General features: G+C 41.2%; 1 protein-coding gene across 2 annotated transcripts in view; it reads right to left on the bottom strand.

Moving 5' to 3' along the window:
• Positions 1–5,020: 5,020 nt before the first annotated feature.
• The window catches only part of CLMP (CXADR like membrane protein), a 67,413-nt gene continuing 49,390 nt past the window's right edge, over positions 5,021–23,043 (bottom strand). For both annotated transcript variants that reach the window (XM_060787160.2, XM_067470769.1), the window contains 6 exons: positions 20,236–20,393; positions 18,477–18,678; positions 18,024–18,188; positions 15,079–15,201; positions 14,480–14,621; positions 5,021–6,649 (listed from right to left, as the gene is read on the bottom strand). In XM_060787160.2, the coding sequence (XP_060643143.2) occupies positions 6,355–6,649; positions 14,480–14,621; positions 15,079–15,201; positions 18,024–18,188; positions 18,477–18,678; positions 20,236–20,393 (1,085 nt within the window). In that variant the 3' untranslated portion in view covers positions 5,021–6,354. The remainder of the gene's footprint in view (positions 6,650–14,479; positions 14,622–15,078; positions 15,202–18,023; positions 18,189–18,476; positions 18,679–20,235; positions 20,394–23,043) is intronic.

The following is a 23,043-nucleotide window of genomic DNA, read 5'->3' as shown; positions in this document are numbered from 1 at the left end:
GCTTCTTTCCAAAGGAAGGTTTTTATTTGTTTTCTAAAGGATAACAGTGAGAGAGCCATTCTGATGTCCTTTGGGAGAGAGTTCCAGAGTCGAGGGGACACCGTCGAGAAGGCCCTCTTTCATTCCCATCAGCTGCACCTGAGACGGGTGGGACTGAGGATAGGGCCTCCCCAGCCGATCGTAGAGTTGAATAGAGGTGCAGTTGAATAGATAAGTTGGGCCTGAACTGTTCAGAGCTTTAAAGGTTAAAACCAGCACCTTGAATTGTGTCCAGAAGCACACTGGTAGCCAATGGAGCTGCTGTAACATGAGTGTTGACCTCTCCTGTACAGCGCTTTAGTAAACAACCAGGCCGCAGATCTTTGAACCAACTGAAGCTTCCAAAGGGTCTTCAAGGACATTATAGTACATAAAGCACATTATAGTAATCCAGACCAAATATGACAAGGGCATGGATCACCGTGGCCAGATCTATTAATTCTATTTTGATATTTATATGTTTTAGATTTTTGTCACACATTGTTTAGCTGCTTTGAGGCTATTATTATATTTATATGTATTTATACCCCACTTTATCTCTCCTAAAGGGGACTCAAAGCGGCTTGATATAAAAGCAACAGCAGAACAATTTAAAAATATACAATATATCAACATTAAAACAGGATTAAATATAACCAGCATTTTAAAAAATCCCAATTAAAAACCATTAAAACATCATCGTGTTGTTGTAGGTTTTTTCGGGCTATATGGCCATGGTCTAGAGGCATTCTCTCCTGACGTTTCGCCTGCATCTATGGCAAGCATCCTCAGAGGTAGTGAGGTCTATTGGAACTAGGAAATAGGGTTTATATATCTGTGGAATGACCAGGGTGAGACAAAGGACTCTTGTCTGCTGGGGCTAGATGTGAATGTTTCAACTGATCATCTTGATTAGCATTTGATTGCCTGGCAGTGCCTAGAGCAAACTTTTGTTGAGAGGTGATTAGATGTCCCTGTTTGTTTCCTCTCTGTTGTTGTGCTGTTGTAATTTTAGAGTTTTTTTTAATACCGGTAGCCAGATTTTGTTCATTTCACCATCTTTATCCCCAGATGCATGGACACTATTTTTTAGAAAAGAATTGTCAGGGGAAGGGAGTCTATTTTGAATAGTACATATTGTAAAACAAAGAGTTACTTGCACATGTATGTATCTGCATATGTCTCATGTTGTTAATAAAGAAGGTCTGACCTGGCAGGCATTGCTTTTCAGTATACATTCGGATAAAATGGTTCCTATGAAGACTTATGTAATATTTTTTCTGAATGTTTTTGCTGATATGACAATTCCTTTCTGCCATAATTGTAAACCCAGAGAAAATAACCATGTTCACAGCAATAAATATTTACATATTTTAAAACCATGCTTTTATGTGTGTTTTCAGTTGTGCAAGGGATGTTTTTATTCTCCCAACAGTTTTGTTTTGGTCTTTCTCTGTGGGAAGGCAAGTTCCTCTATGATCTCTACTTTAGGTTCTAAGAGAAAAAGTAGGATACTTTTAAAGCTTTTTCTCCATAGGTGCATCCTATTATTGAAGAAGCTTGTCAGGGAGGCTTTGAATACTGGTTTAGCAGAGGGGGAGAATATGTTTACTGGCAGAGTTTTTACAAGCTGCATCTATTTATAGCTGCTAATGAGGCCTTGTGGGATCTATTTCTGCAATGATTCTTTCTCCTTAAAGAACTGTTCATTTGTTATAAACAATCCAGAATGCCACAGTGATATGTTACAGCTGCTCTTGGTAGTTTTCTGTAAGCTGTTATCTAATTTGAAATTTCTTAATTTGATGGTGTTATATCTATGCATCTAAGTACATAGTATGACACCAGTGGTTCCTGTTGAGCCAGTTGCTAGGCCAGTATCTTGTAATCTTTTTTATTCCATTGTAACTTGTGACCTTTATATTTTCTCTTCATTTGCTGTCTACCAATTGATCTATTTGTATGCCGTCTAGGAGTAATACAACATGCAGTTGATGAACTGGGCTGAAGTCTACCAGAATATGTACCACGAATTACATTATAAAGGTTCTACAGAACTCTTTAATTGTTTTAGCACAGTATAGACACAAAATCATCAGCCTCGCACTGAGCAGCAGGAGGAAATACATCACTTTTCTGAATGCATTCGGTTAAAATAGCCAATGGGTTTGCCGTCATTTCTCTTTTTAAAATATTTTCAGGAAGTTAAGTACGGTTTCTGTCCGTTTTCTATGGCATCCTCATTGCAAGACCATACTTATTAAAACATTAATTAACTTTTTGTTGTTGTTCATTTGTTTCTGACTCTTTGTGACCTCATGGACCAGCCCATGCCAGATCTCCCTGTCGGTCGTCACCACCCCCAGCTCCTTCAAGGTCAATCCAGTCACTTCAAGGATACCATCCATCTTGCCCTTGGTCAGCCCCTCTTCCTTTTTCCTTCCATTTTCCCCAGCATAATTGTCTTCTTCTCATGATGTGGCCAAAGTACTTCATCTTGGCTTCTACTATTCTTCCCTCCAATGAGCAGTCAGGCTTTATTTCCTGAAGTATGAACTGGTTGGATCTTCTTGCTGTCCAAGGCACTCTCAGCAATTTCCTCCAACACCACAGTTCAAAAGCATCTCTCTTCCTTTGCTCAGCCTTCCCTATGATCCAGCTCTCACATCCATAGGTGACTATGAGGAATACTATTGCTTTAACTATGCGACTTTTTGTTGCCAGTGTGATGTCTCTACTCTTCACTATTTTATCAAGATTGGTCATTGCTCTCCTCCCAAGAAGTAAGCGTCTCCCGATTTCCTGGCTGCAGTCTGCGTCTGCAGTAATCTTTGCATCTAGAAATACAAAGTCTGTCACTGCCTCCACGTTTTCTCCCTCTTTCCCAGTTGTCAATCATTCTTGTTGCCATAATCTTGGTTTTTTAATGATTAACTGCAACCCAGCTTTTGCGCTTTCTTCTTTCACCTTGATTAGAAGGCTCCTCAGCTCCTCCTTGCTTTTGGCCATCAAAGTAGTGTCATCTGCATATCTAAGGTTGTTAATGTTTCTTCCAGCAATTTTCCACCCCAGCCTTGCATTAATTAGCTACTTTTCACCATTGTAGATACCGTATCACAGTAGTTAAGAGTCAGTATCATGTGGTTTGATCTCTAACTTTGAAGATCAGAGAGTTAATGCTGCCATTGAAACTTACTGGGTGACGTTGAGCAAGGTATACTCTCTCAGCCTCAAGGAGGCAGCGGCAAACCCTCTCTAAAACCCTATGATAGGTTTACTGTCAACGCTTCAATAAGTTGGAACTGACTTGAAGGTAGACAACAACAAATGATTAAAACAAGGCAGTGAAAACATGTAATCTGTGTCTCCATGAAACATGCAGCATCTCCATTAAAACAAACTCAGTGAGTTAAAATGCTTTTACAAAAAGACTTGAGCTGGTGTCAGGATAACTAATTGGGCACCAGTCCTGCCCCTGGAAGATGAGTGGTCTTGATGTGTAGGTGCCTAAGTCCCACTTGACACAGTATATTCCTGCAATACATGGGGAACAGACTCTCTCTCACAGTCTTCTGTCTGGCATCAGGAGGGGTTTCCTTCTAAATATTTTGGGCCTGAAGCAATTTTGAACTTCTGACGGTACACATCAGCTACTGAAGTTGGCCTTTGGTTAAAATAGGTAGCTAGTGCATCTCCTTTAAATTGACACAATAGGACTTCATCTGGTTAGTTCTGATTACTCTGCTGTGAAACTTTCAGTTCACCTTCGAGGCCATGTTATACATGATAATATAATAAACATGGGGTTTCCTGGTTATGAAGCACCGTGGCCAGATTGTCAGGTAAAAGGCATCCCAAACTACTGAGAATCGCTGGGCCTTAGTTAATGAATGAAAAAGTTGGACTTGTTTCATGAGAAAGAAATCCCATATAAGACACGCATACCTAATTCTGAGATGTGACAGACACCTAATACAAAGCTGTCATCTTGTTCTGATTCAGTTTCATTTTATGAGTCCACATATAGTCTCAAGGGCAGGGGTTCATCATTTGCACAGTCTCACCTGATTCAGGTAACAAGATAGTGAGTTGGCATCAGTCTATCTGTGGTACCTCACTCATCCAGTGATTTCAGGTAGATACGGAATGGCAGAGGTGATAGCTGTCTTACATTTTCCTCCAATTGATGTACAATGCCATAATTCAGACACATTTAAGCAAAAGTCTAGTGTGGCTTTCTCAAATGGACTTTGGAGTGGAATAATTTTGCTTTGAATGCTCACCCAAGTTGATCACTTAGATGATAGTGTGGATATTTCTAAGATCTACAGAGACACTCGCTGGAACACCTCAGCAAGCCAGAGTCCAAAAGTGGCAGGCTCAAACCCAGAACCTCAACCAATGGCTGATACCAAATGAGAGACTCCCCCCTGGGCACACAGAGGACTGGGCAACTTGGAAAGCGCTGAACAGACTGCGCTCTGGCACCACGAGATGCAGAGCCAACCTTCAGAAATGGGGCTACAAAGTGGAATCCACGACATGCGAGTGCGGAGAAGAGCAAACTACAGACCACCTGCTGCAATGCACCCTGAGCCCTGCCACATGCACCATGGAGGACCTTCTTGCAGCAACACCAGAAGCACTCCAAGTGGCCAGATACTGGTCAAAGGACATTTAATCAACTACCAAACTCACACATTTTGTATTTTTTCTGTTTGTTTGCTTTGTTCTGTTAGAAATGTAATATATTTGACTGGCTGCCCTGACACGAGAAATAAAGTGTGGATATATAGACCTGTGCAAAACAACAACATTCACACCAGTAGCAAAATTGCAGTTATGAAGTAGCAATGGAAATAATATTATGGTTGGGGGTCACCACAACTTGAGGAACTGTATTAAGGGGTCGCAGCATTAAGAAAGTTGAGAAACACTGTTCTAAAGGAAGTAAGGTTTAGTTTGATGGCTAGTAAAAAATGTTACACAGCTTCAAGATGAGTTTGGTTGAGCTGCTGTAATGCAGCCTCTTTATTTAAAAACAACAATGAAACAGTCTTACTAAAATGTTGATTCAAAGGAATCTATAATAAATATTTGCTTCCCTTTTGCTTTGCTCTTCCGAGCACAACTACACCTAAAGTAGCTGGTCGAAGAGAAGTAACCTCAGTATACCAATCAAGAAATAAAACGAGAGAAAATGTATGCAACAACACTAAATAGCAGTTTCTATACAGGATAACAGTAAATCCTTTAAACAGAATATTTTACAAAGTAATGTTTGTTTTTTCACAAAGTTCGCACTCTTCCCTTTCTGAAGTAGTGTTGACTTCCAAAGTCATTGCCTTTAACATTCCCTTTCAGAGAGAAATGCCTTGTGGTAGTGAAAATCATTTATTCCACCTTTGCCCCCTTTTTGGTGTCTGTGAAACTGGAAGTATAAAGTCATTTATGGCTTTCTTCAATTGCAGAGTCCATGAAAGATCAGCAGATTTGGCTGGTGCATCTAACATCAAGAATAATTAAATCAAACACTGCTTTGTGGATATCATGCAGCTTGCCTGAACAGTCTCTGTTTTGTGTAGATTGTCTTCGTTAATGGATTGCTACAGTAAACACACAGGTAACTCATTTCCTAAGTGTTTGATGGAATCAGCATTTCCGTGATCCATTAATCTTGTGTTTGACATTCTCCATGTTATGAATCTGCATTGTGTGAATTAAGGGAACTGCAAAAATGAATCACTCTTGGTGTTTCCGAGAGGACGAAATGTAACTTCCTTTCTTGTAAAGGGGAAAATAAAACTTAGGTCACTGACTTTCAAGAAGACAGGGTTAGCTGTGAGATAAAGCATTTATACTTCAACAAAAAACTACATGTAAAGTAGCTGTCGATTCCCTTTTGAAGCAGACCAGAATAAGCTTTATCAGTATTAAAGTGGTCAAACTGCTGAGGAGATGTATACAATTTATGGAAAGCTATATGAAATAATTCCCTTCTTAAGGTTCCATTGGAATATTATACATTTTATCTGTCTCTTTAAAAAGAAATAACAGATTGAGGACTCCAGCGTGTTACAACCTGCAATTTCAAAATTCCCTTTTCTTCCATCCCAAAGCAAACAAAAAAACTTAAAAATTGAATTAAAACCAGTGTTTTTCAAGTCTGCGTCTGTACCTTGATGTAGAAATGGTGCAGAAAAAAATATATTTTGAGCTCTTGTGTGATGTGTTGAGTGTAGGAAAAAAAATCAACGAACTAACCTAACTATACAATGCTGGTGGTACGTGTGAGTTGTAGGCGCTGTCACCGGAGTCTGGACAGGCGGGGAGCAATCAAACTGTCTGGAAAGCGCGACTTTGGGCTGGAGCCATCATCGCTGTGGCTTCTGCCTTGATGACATTGGCCGGGTTGGGTTTCTTGGGCTCTGTTTCCCTGCCGTCCATCTCCAGGTGGCCGTGTTGTGTGGGGGTTATGTGTGGGGTGGCCTCGGTGGACAACGTCTGTTGGCTGCGGGAGGCACTGTTTGCCGTTGACCTGGTTGAGGAGGACCCGGAATGGGAACTCCTGGATCCAGAAGAGGAAGACCCCGGCTTGACTAAGCGAGCTTTGGGGGCCTCAGCGTCTTCTCTGTAACCAAAAAGAGGCAGAGGGATTAAAAGTGTTGAAGAATGAGGACCAAAGGAGTCATGCACAATGAATCTGATAGTTAATACAGTATGTTGATGCGTGGGTTGCCAGGTGTAAAACACTATTAAAGTCAGCCCTCCACATTTGCTGGGTTTAGGAACACAGAATCTCCATGAAAGTGGAAAGCCATGAAATAAGAAATTGCTATTTTTTAAACCTCTCTGGGATATTCAAGGTCTTTGAGCACAACTCACTTCCATTGCACTGGAAGACCTAGAGATTCCTAGGGAGGAGTTCTTTCTAGCATGATTGGAGAAAGTTGATCATAAAATCAGGCTGGATCACTTAGAGATTCAAAGAGATAATCAAATTCATTTTTTCCATGTCAGGAGCACCTTGACAAAGGGCAAGTTGCTTCTGATGTCAGAGAATTGGCTGTCTGCAAGGATGTTGCCCAAGGGATGCCAGGATGTTTTTTGATGTTTTACCATCCTTGTGGGAGACTTCTCTCATGTACCCGCATGAGGAAGCTGGAGCTGACAGAGGAAGCTAATCCGCGCTCTCCCTGGATTCGAACCTGTGACTTATCGGTCTTCAGTCCTGCCAGCACAAGGGTTTAACCCACTGTGCCACCGGGGACTCCAAATTCATTGTCCAAATTATCCAAATTCATGAATAATCAATTCTGCAAAGGTCAAAAATTGCAAATGTGGAGAGCTGATTGTAATTCCTTTTTCCACACCATAGATTCAGTCATCCTTAGCTTGAAAATATTAACCGAAAAAAGAAAAAAAAACCAAAAACTGATGCCATTTCATTTAAGTGACATAATTTATCACACCATTGTATATAAAGGGACTTGAGTATTCATAGGTTTGTGTATCTACTTTCTCTTTCTCTCTTGTGTCTTGGAACCAAACCCCATTGGATACCAAGAACCCATTGTATATGAGATGGAGCATGGATTTACTTGGTCTTATTTTTGTGGAAAGGCTTCTCACAACATCGGAAGGAAAGCTGAGTCTAGAATTAGATGAGGAGTGGAAACCCAGATAAAGAGTATTAGTTTCTGGCTATAAAAATTGGTTTCTGTAACCACCAAGTACACAAGTAATTTAGGTATTACATGAAAAGAGCATCCCTGAAGCCAGAAATAGTCCATGCCTCAGGTAGCATCAGCAACATGTAATTTACTTTTTGTAGGATTAGGCATACATTCTATTTACCTTTGTGAATTCAACATTGCAACGACAGCTGACAAGTGCTGCCTGAGTTTGTTAACTTGTACTTCTGGTCATTCTGATGTGATGCAGTGGAGCCCCTTTTTCTCTCTTTGTTTCCTAACAGTGGAATCTATTTTAGTCCGAGACAAATCTGTCTTCGTAAACCAAGTTGTATAAAGAAACACCGTGCCAATTTTAGCCACGAGTTTACATAATTCTGCAAAAAATCTTACAGATGGTTATCTGTAGTCAGTTTAGGATCAGGGACAAATACTGTCAACATTTTATTTAATTGTGTTTTAGGCCACAGTTGTTAACAGTTTGACTGTTCCCCACTAAAAGGCTATATTTTGTCGTTCATTCGTTCAGTCGTCTCCGACTCTTCGTGACCTCCTAGTAGAACTATTTTGTTTGGATTGAAGGCACTCAATGTACAGTGTTTCTCAACCTGGGGGTCAGGACCCCTGGGGGGAAGGTCATGAGGGGGTGTCAGAGGGGTCGCCAAAGACCATCAGAAAACACAGTATTTTCCGTTAGACATGGGGGTTCAGTGTGGGAAGTTTGGCCCAATTCTCTTGTTGGTGGGGTTCAGAATGCTATTTGACTGCAGGTGAACTATAAATCCCAGCAACTATAACTCCCAAATGTCAAGGTATATTTTCCCCAAACTCCACCAGTGTTCACATTTCAGCATATTGAGTATTTGCGCCAAGTTTGGTCCAGATCCATCATTGTTTGATTCTGGATGTAGGTGAACTACAACTCCAAAACTCAAAGTCAGTCCCCACCAGGCCCTTTCAGTATTTTCTGTTGGTCATGGGAGTTCTGTGTGCCAAGTTTGGTTCAATTCCATCGTTGGTGGAATTCAGAATTGTCAGTGTATATTTTATGTATGAAGTATGAAGTATGTGCCAAGTTTGGTTCAGTTCCATTGTTGGCGGAGTTCAGAATACTCTTTGATTGTAGGTGAACTATAAATCCCAGGAACTACAACTGCCAAATCTCAAAATTTGGGCATATTGGGTATTTGTGCCAAATTTGGTCCAGTGAATGAAAACACATCCTGCATATCAGATATTTACATTATGATTCATAACTAGCAAAATTACCGTTATGAAGTAGCAATGAAATAATTTTATGGTTAGGGGTCACCACAGCATGAGGAATTGTATTAAGGGGTTTCGGCATTAGGAAGGTTGAGAAACACTGATGTAGAGGGTTTTTTTAGGTTTCAGGATGACATGGTTTCTGGGACTTCCTTTTTTCTTAATGTTGTAATCTTGCAAACTGTTGAGGGAAGGCAGGACAGGAAAACAAGTCATGTCCTGGAATGGAATCTAACACTTCTGGACTTAATAGAGTCACTTGTAAAGCTTGAATTATTTCTTTCAGCTGGAGACTGGGACAAAGAATGTGCCTTCGAGTCGCCTGTCAACTTATAGTGGCACCATGAATTTCAAATGGATTTCTTAGGCAAGGGATACTTGGAACTGGTTTTGCTAGTTCTTTCCTCTGAAATGTAGCCTATAGCCAGTCTCCCATCCAAATCCTCAACAGGACTCTCCCTGCTTAGTTTATGAGATAAGATTGGGTCGGGTTCTTCAAGGTTATCTAGACTCATGGGACAAAGAAGGGTGCCAGTCTTTACAGCATCTTCAGTTGTGCAAATCGAATATGCATTATAGAATCATAGAATCATAGAATTAGAAGAGACTTCGTGGGCCATCCAATCCAACCCCCTGCCAAGAAGCAGGAAAATCACATTCAAAGCATCCCCTACAGATGACCATCCAGCCTCTGTTTAAAAGCCTCCAAAGAAGGAGCCTCCACCACACTCCGGGGCAGAGAGTTCCACTACTGAACAGCTCTCACAGTGTGGAAGTTCTTCCTCATGTTCAGGTGGACTCTCCTTCCTTTCCTATAACTTGAAGCCATTGTTCCGCATCCTGGTCTCCAGGGCAGCAGAAAACAAGCTTGCTCCCTCCTCCCTATGACCTCCCCTCACATCTTGATCCATGACTGTCATGTCTCCTCTCACCCTTCTCTTCTGCAGCTCTTTAAGCTGCTCTTCATAGGGCTTGTTCTCCAGACCCTTGATCATTTTAGTCACCCTCCTCTGGACACATTCTAACTTAGAATCAACATCTCCCTTCAATTGCGGTGATTCCAAGTGTGGTCTGACCAAGGCAGAATAGAAGGGTAGCATGACTTACCTGGATCTACACATTATACTTCTATTTATGCAGGCCAAAATCCTATTAGCTTTTTAAACTGCTGCATGACATTGTTGGCTCATGTTCACCTTCCTCCAAGACCTTTTTCACACGTACTGCTCTCGAGCCAGGTATCTTCTCCTATTCTGCATCTTTGCATTTCATTTTTTTCTGCCTAAGTGGAGTATTTTGCATTTGTCTCTGTTGAACTTCATTTTGTTAATTTTGACCTGTCTCTCTAATCCAGGGGTCCTCAAACTAAGGCCCGGGGGCCAGATACAGCCCTCCAAGGTCATTTACCCGGCCCTCGCTCAGGGTCAACCTAAGTCTGAAACGACTTGAAAGCACACAACAACAACAACAACAACAATCCTGTTACAGGCCACACTTTCCAAACTTTACATTGAAATACTAATAAGTTTATATTTGTTAAAATTGTTCTTCATTTTAACTATTGTATTGTTTTTAAGTGTTTTTGCACTACAAATAATACATGTGCAGTGTGCATAGGAATTCATTCATGTTTTTTTCACATTATAATCCGGCCCTCTGACAGTTTGAAGAACTGTGACCTGTCCCTCTGTTTAAAAAGTTTGAGGACCACTGCTCTAATCTGTTATGTTGCTGATAAGATTTGTTATTTGGCTGGTTTGTGTTGTTGTTACCTTACTTGTAAATGCTATGAACATAGCTGGTGCTATAGAAATACATGATGATAATACTAATAGCCTTTTTATCATGTACATTCACTAAATCAAAAGGTGTTGAAACTGAACAGAAGATGACAAAAGAGAAATAGAAAGGACAGGAAAAATATGCAAGTGAGGGGCATATGGGAAAAACTCAGCTAGGATTAAGAAAAAACAACAGTTTAGCTCAGGCACAGACAAACTTTGGCCCTCCAAGTGTTTTGGACTTCAATTCCTAACAGCCTGTAGGGAAGATGGGATCTTTTTCAGTGTGACAAAGATGTTGAAATCAACTACATGATTCAATTCTTGAAGCAATTGATGTGAAATGAGGTCAGGCTATCTAGAAGGAAAGAAACCACCCAGAGTTTTTCCGCTCAAGGGAGTGTAGTCTGATTCATAAAGAAAGTGCAGGGAATGCCTATTGAAGGCTGATGTGTCAGAAAAAAAGGGAGAAAGCAGGTCTTGTAAGTTACTTATACATGCCCTATCACCTAGGAGTGTAGACCGATAAGATTTCAGAATAGTTAAGGAAATTCAAACTAAAAGTAGGTGTTAATTACTTGCAGGGCAGTTTATGACACTGAATCTTGGAGGCCTCTCATCAATCGAGGTGCCACAAGGCAAAGTCGACAGCAAATAAAAAGAACAAAAAAATTACACCCTGGTTGCATATCAAAGAACAACAACTGTGCCTGGGGAGAGTGCAAAGAGGGTTCTTTGTATCTTTCCTTCTGATTCTATCCTTCTGCTTGTTGTGTGCCTTCAAGGCGTTTTCCACTTATGGTGACCCTAAAGCAAAGCTATCATGGGGTTTTCTTGGCAAGATGTATTCAAAAGAAGTTTGTGCTTGCTTTCTTCTGAGGCTGAAGGAGTGTGACTTGCCCAAGGTCATTCTATGGAATCCCATGGCTGAGCCGAGAATCAAACTCAGATCTCTAGAAACTCAGCCCAATGTTCAATCCACTCCACCACACTGGATCTACCAAAATATTATTTTTCAACCTACAGCTGTACAAGAGGCAAGTGGCTGAATTTCTCCATTCTTCTTGATCAGTGCTTCTCAACCACTTTTAACCAGGGAACAGTTTGACCAGAGACTACTTGACTAGGGACCACTTTGACTAGGGACGACTTGACCAGAGACCACTTTGACTAGGGAACACTTGACCAGGGACCATTTTGACCAGGGACCACTTGACCAGGGACCACTTGACCAGGGACCACTTTGACCAGGGACCACTTTGACCAGGGACCACTTTGACCAGGGACCACTTTGACCAGGGACCACTTAGACCAGGGACCACTTTGACCAGGGACCACTTTGACCAGGGACCACTTGACCAGGGGCCACTTTGACTAGGGACCACTTGACCAGGGACCAATTTGTCAAGGGACCACTTGACCAGGAACCACTTTAACTAGCAACCACTTTGACTAGGGACCACTTTGACCAGGGACCAATTTGTCCAGGGACCACTTGACCAGGGACCACTTGACCAGGGACCACTTGACCAGGGACTACTTTGACTAGGAACCACTTTGACCAAGGACCACTCTCCAACATTAGTACCAAATGGGTTATGAATCAGTTTTTGGTCAACTTTAGATTCAGTTTGGTTATTTGGGGTGCTGATTCAGAAAATTGCATTGGATACATCTCACCAGCTCTAGTTTCTGATACAGAACATATGCTATCCAGGAGTCACCATCTGCTCACCCACAGAAAACCATATTTAATAATCTAGAGCCATGGACCTTATTTTAGGTCTCGCAGCCCACCAGTTGGGAACCACTGCTCTTGATTATTCAAAGCAATGCATGTTTGTACACAAAGTTAGGTTCAGAATATAAATGTTTCTATTTTACCCACAACAAGCATTCCTGAGTTTGCTTGTTCTAACTTGTTTACACTTCTCTCCAACTAAGTGTCCTCATACGTAGTTCTTTCCAACTGGTCACTTAGTATTTGTTTCTGGTGAATGTGTTTTGAATGTTCTTTTGATCCAGTTGCTACATCTCTAGAATGTATACACGAATTGTTGTGAAAGCATGAACGTTTAGCAACTCACATTATGCAACTTTGTAGCATCTTTGAATTTAAGAGAGCTGTGCAAGCTTTCATAGGCTTCATCTTATGTCTTCAGCTATATGGGGTTTAGCCCCCAGGACAGACTTCAGACTTTTATGAGCAGACTGTATGAATAGCCACAGAAATACAAAACTTGTGGGCATCATTAAGGATGGCCCTTGACGGACAAAGGCGGAAAGGTGTTGCCTAAGGCCAGGGTGGGTAGATAATCAAGGAATGACTGGAATGCAGTTGGGAATCAGAAAGGAGATAAAGCAACCTTAAGCACCTGGGTGACACTAGTGTTGTGTAGTAAGATTCCTGTATCAATGGAGGATTTGTTCTTAACCAGACCACAGTTTCCTGGACCCACGGATATGACCAAATACCCTTAAATCTCATGACTTCTGGTCCCAGCATACCATAGGGTTGCATTGGATGATCTAGAGATCCCTAGGGAGGTATCATCTCTAGCACTTTGCTAGATCCTCTAACATAATTCTATAGTAAAATCCAGGGGATGAATAGCATAAAATCATCTGGAGGACCCAACAAAGTTCTAGAGAGATCATTTCGCTTTGGACGCAGATAGATGAATCCACAGGTATGGGTTCTGAGATCATGGGGTGTTGTGATATGTGTAATGTGCCAGGAAAGTATAATCTCTGTTCAGCCCACTGCAAATAGACTGGAATCTGTGGATATATTCCACTTCAGTGAAGACATCTGCCCTTGCGCTTTGCTACTCTGCTGCTGAGTACACACGCCCAGTGTGGAACACATCTCACCACGCTAAAACAGTGGATGTGGCTCTTAATGAGATATGCCGTATTATCACAGGATGTCTGCACCCTACACCACTGGAGAAATTACACTGTTTAGCCAGTATTGCACCACCTGACATCTGCCAAGAAGTAGCAGCCAATTTCTCAACTATATTCCCATCGCAATCTCAGTGTTTGGCTTCTTTCCTATTTTTCCCCTGTAGCTTATTCCCTAGCTCTCCTCCATACTGTTCCTCAGTTTAGATCAATGTCACCAGGGCAGTGACATCTCCGACCCACCCGCTGTTCAGATATCAGCCAGCACGCCAATACCTTAAATCAAGAAAGAGCTTCCTAAGATCTACAGAGTTACTTGCAGGAACACCTCAGCAAGCGAGAGTCCAAAGCTGGCAGGCTAAAATCCAGAACCTCCACACATGGCTGATACCAAATGCGATACTCCCTCTTGGGCATAGAGAAGACTGGGCAACCTGGAAGGCACTGAACAGACTGTGTTCTGGCACCACAAGATGCAGAGCCAACCTTAAGAAATGAAGTCACAAAGTGGAGTCCCGTCTTGTGAGTGTGGAGAAGAGCAAACCACAGACTACCTATTATAATTCGGTCTGAACCCTGCGACATACACAATGGAGGACCTCCTTATAGCAACACCAGAGGCATTCCAAGTGGCCAGCTACTGCCCAAAGGACAATTAGTATAATGCCAAGTTTTTAAACTTTGTGTTTTTTTTAACTACATTACAACTGTACCCTTGGTTCGCTCCTAATAAGATAAATAAAAAATAAAATTCCACTTCAGCTGTTTCTCTTTCCAACCATCCTTTGCTGTGACGACCAGGAAGCAAATTACCTGATTTCATTTGGAGCTTCTTCTTCTTCATATTTCCTCTTCTCTTTTCTCTTGATGGTTAGCCACACGACCAGGAAAATCAGGGCCAGACCTCCCATGACTCCGCAGACTGCTCCAGCAATTATTCCAAAATTTTGTGCATCTGTTAATGCACAAAAGCATATTGTATTATATTTGTGAGAAAATAAAAATATTACCATTTAGATCCCCTATCAGTGGTGCAAATTCCACATAGCAGAACTTGTTGTGCAGAAGTTTTTATTCTTTTGTTTAAACACTTAAGTTGCCATGCCTTGCTGGCTAATTATAGTCAGGGTTAATTGATAAAGGAGAGGGAGAGGTGGATGCATTAATGCACTGCAGTGTTTGATTTGCTGGGCACTGGAATCAAAGCTAATATTTGGAGAAAAATAACAAAAGGCCGAGGTGATGGTTCAAGTCCTGGACACATGTCTCGTTCCTCTGAAGTCCTGCAAAACTACACATCTAGTTCTAAACTTATGTAAGATTGAAGTACGTAACATGTCTTTTGAGTTCCATTTAGATCCATTTCCAATTATTATTATATTTTTTTAAAAAAACATGGCTTGTATACTTACATTGAACTGTCACCTCTACCACACAGTTCTCCTGTCCTGCTTCATTGGAGGCAGTGCATTGGTATAAACCTGTGGCGACCCAAGTGAGGTTTTTCATAAAAATTTGCGCAGGATTGGAAAGGTCTGGAAAAGTGAAATTGTCAATTAATTAGGCAGCACAACAAGATCTAATCAAGGTATATAATTTGGTAACAGAAAGTAAAGGTAAAGGTTTCCCCCTGACATTAAGTCCAGTCATGTCCAACTCTGGTGCTCATCTCCATTTCTAAGCCAAAGAGCCGGCATTGTCCGTAGACACCTCCAAGGTCATATGGCCGGCATGACTGCATGAAGCACTGTTATCTTCCCGCAGAGGCGGTACCAATTGATCTACTCACACTTGCATTTTTTCGAACTGCTAGGTTGGCAGAATAGTGGGAACTCACCCCGCTCCCCGGATTCAAATCACCAACCTTTTGGTCAGCAAGCTCAGCAGCTAAGCGGTTTAATTTATTTATTTATTTTCTGCATTTCTCAGCCTGAAGGCGACTCAAAGCGGTTAACCCTATGCAAAGTGGCTACTATTTTATTGTTATATGCTTTTAAATAATTTCTGAGCTGTGGAGACCCTAAGGCCATGGGGATTTCTTGGTAAGTTCTGTGCAGAGAGCATTTGCCTTTGCCTTATTTTGAGACTGAGATAGTGTGACCAAGTAAGTTCAACAGCTGAACACTGATTTAAGCCTTGGTTTCCAGAGTTCAGTGCCAAAACCATTAACTCATGCTTGTTGTTGTTGTTGTTCATTCGTTCAGTCGTTTCCGACTCTTCGTGACCTCATGGACCAGCCCACGCCAGAGCTCCCTGTCGGCCATCACCACCCCCAGCTCCTTCAAGGTCAGTCCAGTCACTTCAAGGATGCCATCCATCCATCTTGCCCTTGGTCGGCCCCTCTTCCTTTTGCCTTCCACTTTCCCCAGCATAATTGTCTTCTCTAGGCTTTGCTGTCTCCTCATGATGTGGCCAAAGTACTTCAACTTTGTCTCTAGCCTCCTTCCCTCCAATGAGCAGCCGGGCTTTATTTCCTGGAGGATGGACTGGTTGGATCTTCTCGCAGTCCAAGGCACTCTCAGAACTTTCCTCCAACACCACAGCTCAAAAGCATCGATCTTCCTTCGCTCAGCCTTCCCTAAGGTCCAGCTCTCTCATCCGTAGGTGACTACAGGGAATACCATGGCTTTGACTAGGCAATGGATCTTTGTTGCCAGTGTGATGTCTCTACTCTTTACTATTTTATCGAGACTGGACATTGCTCTCCTCCCAAGAAGGAAGCGTCTTCTGATTTCCTGGCTACAGTCTGCATCTGCAGTAATCTTTGCACCTAGAAATACAAACCCTGTCACGGCCTCCACATTTTCTCCCTCTATTTTCCAGTTGTCAATCATTTTTGTTGCCATAATCTTGGTTTTTTTTTATGTTTAGCTGCAACCCAGCTTTTGCGCTTTCTTCTTTCACCTTGATTAGAAGGCTCCTCAGCTCCTCCTCGCTTTCGGCCATCAGAGTGGTGTCATCTGCATATCTGAGGTTGTTAATGTTTCTTCCAGCAATTTTCACCCCAGCTTTGCATTCATCAAGCCCCGCACATCGCATGATGTGTTCTGCATACACGTTAAAAAGGTTGGGTGAGAGTATGCAGCCTTGCCGTACGCCTTTCCCAATCTTGAACCAGTCTGTTGTTCCGTGGTCAGTTCTTACTGTTGTGACTTGGTCCTTGTACAGATTCCTCAGGAGAGAGACAAGGTGGCTTGGGATGCCCATCCCACCAAGAACTTGCCACAATTTATTATGATCCACACAGTCAAAGGCTTTAGAGCAGTCAATGAAGCAGAAATAGATGTTTTTCTGAAACTCCCTGCCTTTCTCCATTATCCAGCGGATATTGGCAATCTGGTCTCTCGTTCCTCTGCCTTTTCTAAACCCAGCTTGAACGTCTGGCAACTCTCTCTCCATGTATTGCTGGAGTCTTCCTTGCAGGATCTTGAGCATTACCTTACTGGCATGAGAAATAAGGGCCACTGTACGGAAGTTGGAGCAGTCTTTCGCATTTCCCTTTTTTGGTATGGGGATGTAAGTTGATTTTTTCCAGTCTGATGGCCATTCTTGTGTTTTCCATATTTGCTGGCATATGGCATGCATCACCTTTACAGCATCATCTTTTAAGATTTTAAACAGTTCAGCTGGGATCCCGTCGTCTCCTGCTGCCTTGTTGTTAGCAATGCTCCTTAAGGCCCATTCAACCTCACTCCTCAGGATGTCTGGTTCTAATTCATTCACCACACCGTCAAAGCTATCCTCGATATTGTTATCCTTCCTATACAGATCTTCTGTATAGTCTCGCCACCTTCTCTTGATCTCTTCAGCTTCTGTTAGGTCCCTGCCATCTTTGTTTCTTATCATACCAATTTTTGCCTGAAATTTACCTCATGCTAGTTCAGAGGTAATAAAAACATAGAAAATGTGAATATTATGAGAAATATTCTGTTTAATGTGTATTTGTTCTAGTTTAGTTTTGAAAATTGGTCCAGACCTCAAGGAAGGGGAAATGGGAAGCTAGATATTCTTAGTTATAGTTTTGCAATTAGAGATGATAGATTTTCCAGAATTGATATAGAATGTACACATGCACATACATTAAGCAAAACAGCCAGCAACTTTGCCTGAATTCCTCAATTTAAATATGTGCCAAATTGAGTCAGGCTGGATCTACACTATCATATAAAGCAGTTTGGAACTGCATTATATGGTCAATGTAGACTCATACAATGCAGTATAACTGTATTGAATTGCATTATATGAGTCTATACTGACTATTTAATACTGTTCCAAACTGCATTATATGGCAGTGTAGATCCAGCCCCAAAGTCCTATTGAGGAAGCTTTGCTAAAGGTTGACACAATAATGACTTACTGATATGGGCCATGGGTGGCAAGGACCCAATTTTCCCTTCCTCATCAATACGTTGCCATGTGTACATTATAGGCATTGTCCCAGAGATCGCATTGCACTGTAAGGCAATTTCTTTTCCTTCAGACATCTCTCCTTCTTTCCAGCATTTGGGTTTGGAAGGTTTTTCTGGGGAAGGAAAACAAGATAAGATTTTCAGCATATATTATAACCTCCATATCCAAGACACTCCGTAAATACCCCAAAACTGTGGATAATACTGAACCCTATGTGTTGACTATACTTGGCTGGAAGCATGCCATAGAATAATGCTAGATAGGCTTGCAAAGACTTTGGGGAGATATTTTTGGAGCAAGAGGAAGTGAAATGGTGGCTCTTGAATCTGCGGATAAGGTGGTCTTAGTGTAATCCCAAACCAAAATAATTTTGTACATGTAATCTGTAAAGAAGCCTTACCCAGAACCTTCAGAGTGATATGGCTCCACTCATATTGTCCAGCGTTTTTAACTTTGCAGGTATATTGCCCAGCGTCGCTTGGCTGCAAGAGGGAAATCTCCAAAGAAGCATCTCCATCTTGAAAATTGGAGGCAAAAGAAACACGGCCTTTTTGCTCTTCAATCAGGTCATTGTAGATGTTGCCTCCTGCGTAAGTGATCACCTAAAAGGCAACAAACAGTCATGGATCAGCTAACTTCTCCCTCCTTTTGCCATGGTTAGTTTGGCTGAAATGCCAACTGGGCACAGCTTACAAACAGAAGATGCTAAGCCTCTTTGAGCATTGATGGGAGTATAGTGAAAGTAAAGGTTTCCCCTTGGCATTAAGTCTAGTCATATCCAACTCTGGGGGTTGGTGCTCATCAACGTTTCTAAGCCAAAGAACTGTAGATGCCTCCAAGATCACATGGCTGGCATGACTGCATGCAGTGCTGTTACCTTCCTGCATAAGTGGTACCTATTGATCTACTCACATTTGCATGTTTTTGAACTGCTAGGTTGACAGAAGCTGGGGCTAACTGTTGGAGCTCATCCCGCTCCCTGGATTTGAACTGCTGACCTTTCAGTCAGCAAGTTCAGCAGCTCAGTGGTTTAATCCACTGTGCCACCAGGGACTCCAAAAGATGAGATTATAATCCTATAATAATTATTATTATGTTCATATTAAAGGTAAAGGTTTTCCCCTGACATTAAGTCCTGTTGTGTCCAACTCTGGGGTTTGGTGCTCAATTTCTAAGTGCTCAATTTGGTGCTCAATTTCTAAGCCGAAGAGCGACGTTGTCCGTAGACACCTCCAAAGTCATGTGGCCAGCATGACTGCAAGGAGCGTCGTTACCTCCCCGCTGAAGGAGCGTCGTTACCTTCCCGCCGATCTATTGATCTCACATTTGCATGTTTTTGAACTGCTAGGTTGGCAGGCTGCTAGGTTGTTCATATTTCACATAAATGATAAGGAATAGTCAAAGAGTTGCAATGCAATGCTTTTTTAGTAGAAATATATTTACACTGGTTCAGTTTTAATGTTATCAGCTGAACTTGTAGCTAAACATACCTGTTGGTTAGACCTTACGTAAAGGTGATCTAAGTTCATGTAGAGCTAACATTTTCAGATTGTGCTTATCTAAGTAAACATGTATGCACTTGAGTTGAATTTTAAGCAGGTGGAGTTTTTAGGATCAGTAGAATGCAGACTATCTCATTTTGTCTAGATTTTGGAACATCTTTATTTGCATAAATGGCCATAATGAGATCTCTTGGAGATGGAACTCAAATCGGAACATGGAATTAATTTATGTTTCATATACACCTTATGCACTTGCAATTTCTCAGGTCGCTCCTGACACACACACACACACACACCTTATGCATTAACGTGATACATTTTTAAAAAAAGTAATGTTGTGTATGGAACAACTTTTGTGAGCCATTAGAGAGCTAAGGTGTCACAATCCCAGCCATCCATGTGGGCAATTTTGGAATATTTCTGAATTCCAGATTCAGATGCTGAACCTGGAATCACAGTTACGTGGTTTTCCTTCCCTCGTATTGCCCAAATGTAGTACAGTTTGTGAGGTTTCCATAGCAACTCAATTTCTACGATTGTAAAACTACATTTTTTTCTGCACGTCCTTTGTGTAAGGTGAGAGGAGCATCTTTTATTCTTCTTATTGGAGGGATAATGCTTGGGAGCAAAGCAATGAGAAGTGCTGGGTGTAAGTACCACTTTGGGTTCGGCCTCTGAATCCTTCAGCAGCCATTCGATGTCAAGGCTTGTGGACTCCAGGAGGTGCAGCCGGTGATGGCAGGGCAGCGTCACATTGGCTTCAGCCACTCTTTTAAATTCAGTTTGCGCTTGTGACATCCAAGCTGAACAGGATGCTGAAAGAGGAAGAGCAAGACAGGTTTTCTTCGGAACCTAATCGCTATATTACTTCACATTCTTGTTTTACATTGTCAGCTGAAAGCATCTTGGTTTTGTGCCCTGAAATGTCCTGTCCTCCACCCTTCTACTTACACAATCTGCTTAGCTTTTTGGGCGGTCCTTGGCAGATTATTATATCTTTTCCTTCTACACCTGGATGTTTTTTGCTTACCAGTTTTTAGTTCTGAATGGTTTTGGAATCTAAGCAATGGAATTCTCTCAAGATGTGGATTTGCTAGCTGATGGAAAGCCCTTTCAATTGATTGGTTAGCTTTCCATCCGCCAACATTAGTACCAAAAGGGTTACGAATCCGTTCTTGGTCAACTTTAGATTCATTTTGGTTATCTGGGGTGCTAATTCAGAATATTGCATTGGATAGACCACATCAGCTCTAGTTTCTGATACAGAACATATACCATCCAGTAGTCACCATCTGCTTGCCCACAGAAAACCATATTTAATAAGCCTCGGTACTATAAGAGGGTTTTGCGAGACCAGTCGCTCTCATTGCAACGGTGCAGAAACTATATATTAGTTTTTGTCTACCACTGGTAGTCCACAGACCACAGGTTTGGAACCACTGATCTACACTGTAGAATTAATGCAGTTGGACACCACTTTAACTGTCACGTGGATGACCAGTTACATTTCCAATGCAACTTGATGCTAAATGTTCACTATTGTTGCTTGATTTGCCACTAATCTCCAAAGGAAAAAAAAAGATGGCAAACATAACATTCCATGCTTGTAATTGTTCGTCAAAGCACATGCAATTCATGTAAACTTTGCACACAACTGATGCAAACTTTTGCATGATTCTTCCAGAGTGGACCACTAGAGGGACCCAGATACTTATGTGAAAAAAAGATCAGGAAAAGGCGCATAGACAAAGCAAAACCTAGGCTGCCACAACACTGCCATATAATGCAATTTGAATCTGCATTATATGGTCAGTGTAGTCCATATAATGCAGTTTAACTGCAGATTCAAACTGCATTACATGGCAATGTTGATCCAGGTATAGACAATCTGACATTTAGACCCCCTTTTAGTGAGAAAAGACAAAAGATTTCCCCCAGGCAGTAACAAGCCACCCCTAAAAACTGGCAGGCCATCAAGTGCTAATCAAGGTGGCCAATTGAAGCATTCACCCTTAGCTCCAACAGACAAGAGTTCTTTCTCCCACCCTGGACATTCTACAGATATATAAACCCAATTCTCCTAGTTTCCAACAGACCTCACAACCTCTTAGGATGCCTGCCATAGATGGTGAAACGTCAGGAGAGAATGCTTCTACAACATCGCCATACAGCCCAAAAAACCTACAACTCATGATGATACCCTTCTGATTGCTTATTGTGTGTGTGTATTCATATAAGCCAAGAGAATAGAGGGGGAAAATATTAATGAAAATAATTAGTGAAATCCTATTAAAATAATACCATTGTGAAAGGTTCATATCCTTAAAAACATTCATTTGGATTTGTGTTAGAAAGAGGCAGATTTCTATAGCTTTTGGTTCTCCATCTCTATAAGAATCCAGCTCAAGTATTGGGACCAGAACTCTTTTGGATTTCAGATTTTCTTCAGATTTTGGAATAATAATTAGATATCTTGGCGATAGAACCCAAGTCTAAACACACAATTAATTTATGATTCGTACATATACCCTAAAGGTAAGTTTATACATCAGATTTTTAATAATTGTGTGCATGAAACAAAGTTTGTGTATATTGAATCACCAGAAAACAAAGGTGCTACTATCTCAGCCACCCAAACTTACAGTTTTGGAGAATTTCAGATTTCTGGGAAAGGGATGTTTAACCCATACATAGACATTTTATTATACCTCTTCTTGTTGTTATATCTTAGCTTCAGAGGTATGTATACCTTTCATGGTCTAGATCAGAGCTTTCCAAACATTTCATGTTAGTGAAGCACTTCTGAAATATGCATCATTTTGTGACACAGTAATTCAGTGTTACTTGGAAACCGAAGGTTAAACCAATCCCTTAGAAGTGATGCAGGCACATACGTGAAGTGCACTAATGAAACATATGAAAACCTTTCATTTATATTTATACAAAATATATGATTTTTTGCTTATTTTGCAGAGACTTAGGTTTCCTGTGACATCAGTGCAACAATGACATACTAATGTGTCACAACACACAGTTTGGAGAGCTTTGGTCTAGATGTTCTGCATCAGAGTTCAATATTCTTTTATACAAGAGTGGTGTTGCTGGAAAAAGGCATACATGTTGCAATATGATGGACAAGTTACCATGCATAGTAAAAGTTCCATAATAATAATAATAATAATAATAATAATAATAATAATAGTAGTAATAATAATAATAATAATAAGAAGAAGAAGAAGAAGAAGAAGAAGTAGTAGTAGTAGTTGCAGTGAATCATTTGGGCCACAGAGTTGTGCCTTTGTTTGTAGTCTGTCTGTGCAATTTTCTTGCAACAGCTGAGGATATGATGAAACCATGGATCATATCATCAGCTATTGCAAGAAAATCGCACAGACAGACTACAAACAGAGGCACAACTCTGGGGCCCAAATGATTCACTGGAACTTATGTCACAAGTACCACCTA

Source organism: Anolis sagrei, chromosome 7, assembly GCF_037176765.1.
Source record: "Anolis sagrei isolate rAnoSag1 chromosome 7, rAnoSag1.mat, whole genome shotgun sequence".
Lineage (NCBI taxonomy): Eukaryota > Metazoa > Chordata > Lepidosauria > Squamata > Dactyloidae > Anolis > Anolis sagrei.
The sequence above is the reverse complement of the archived record's forward strand: the minus strand, read 5'-3'. Positions and strand labels throughout refer to the sequence as shown.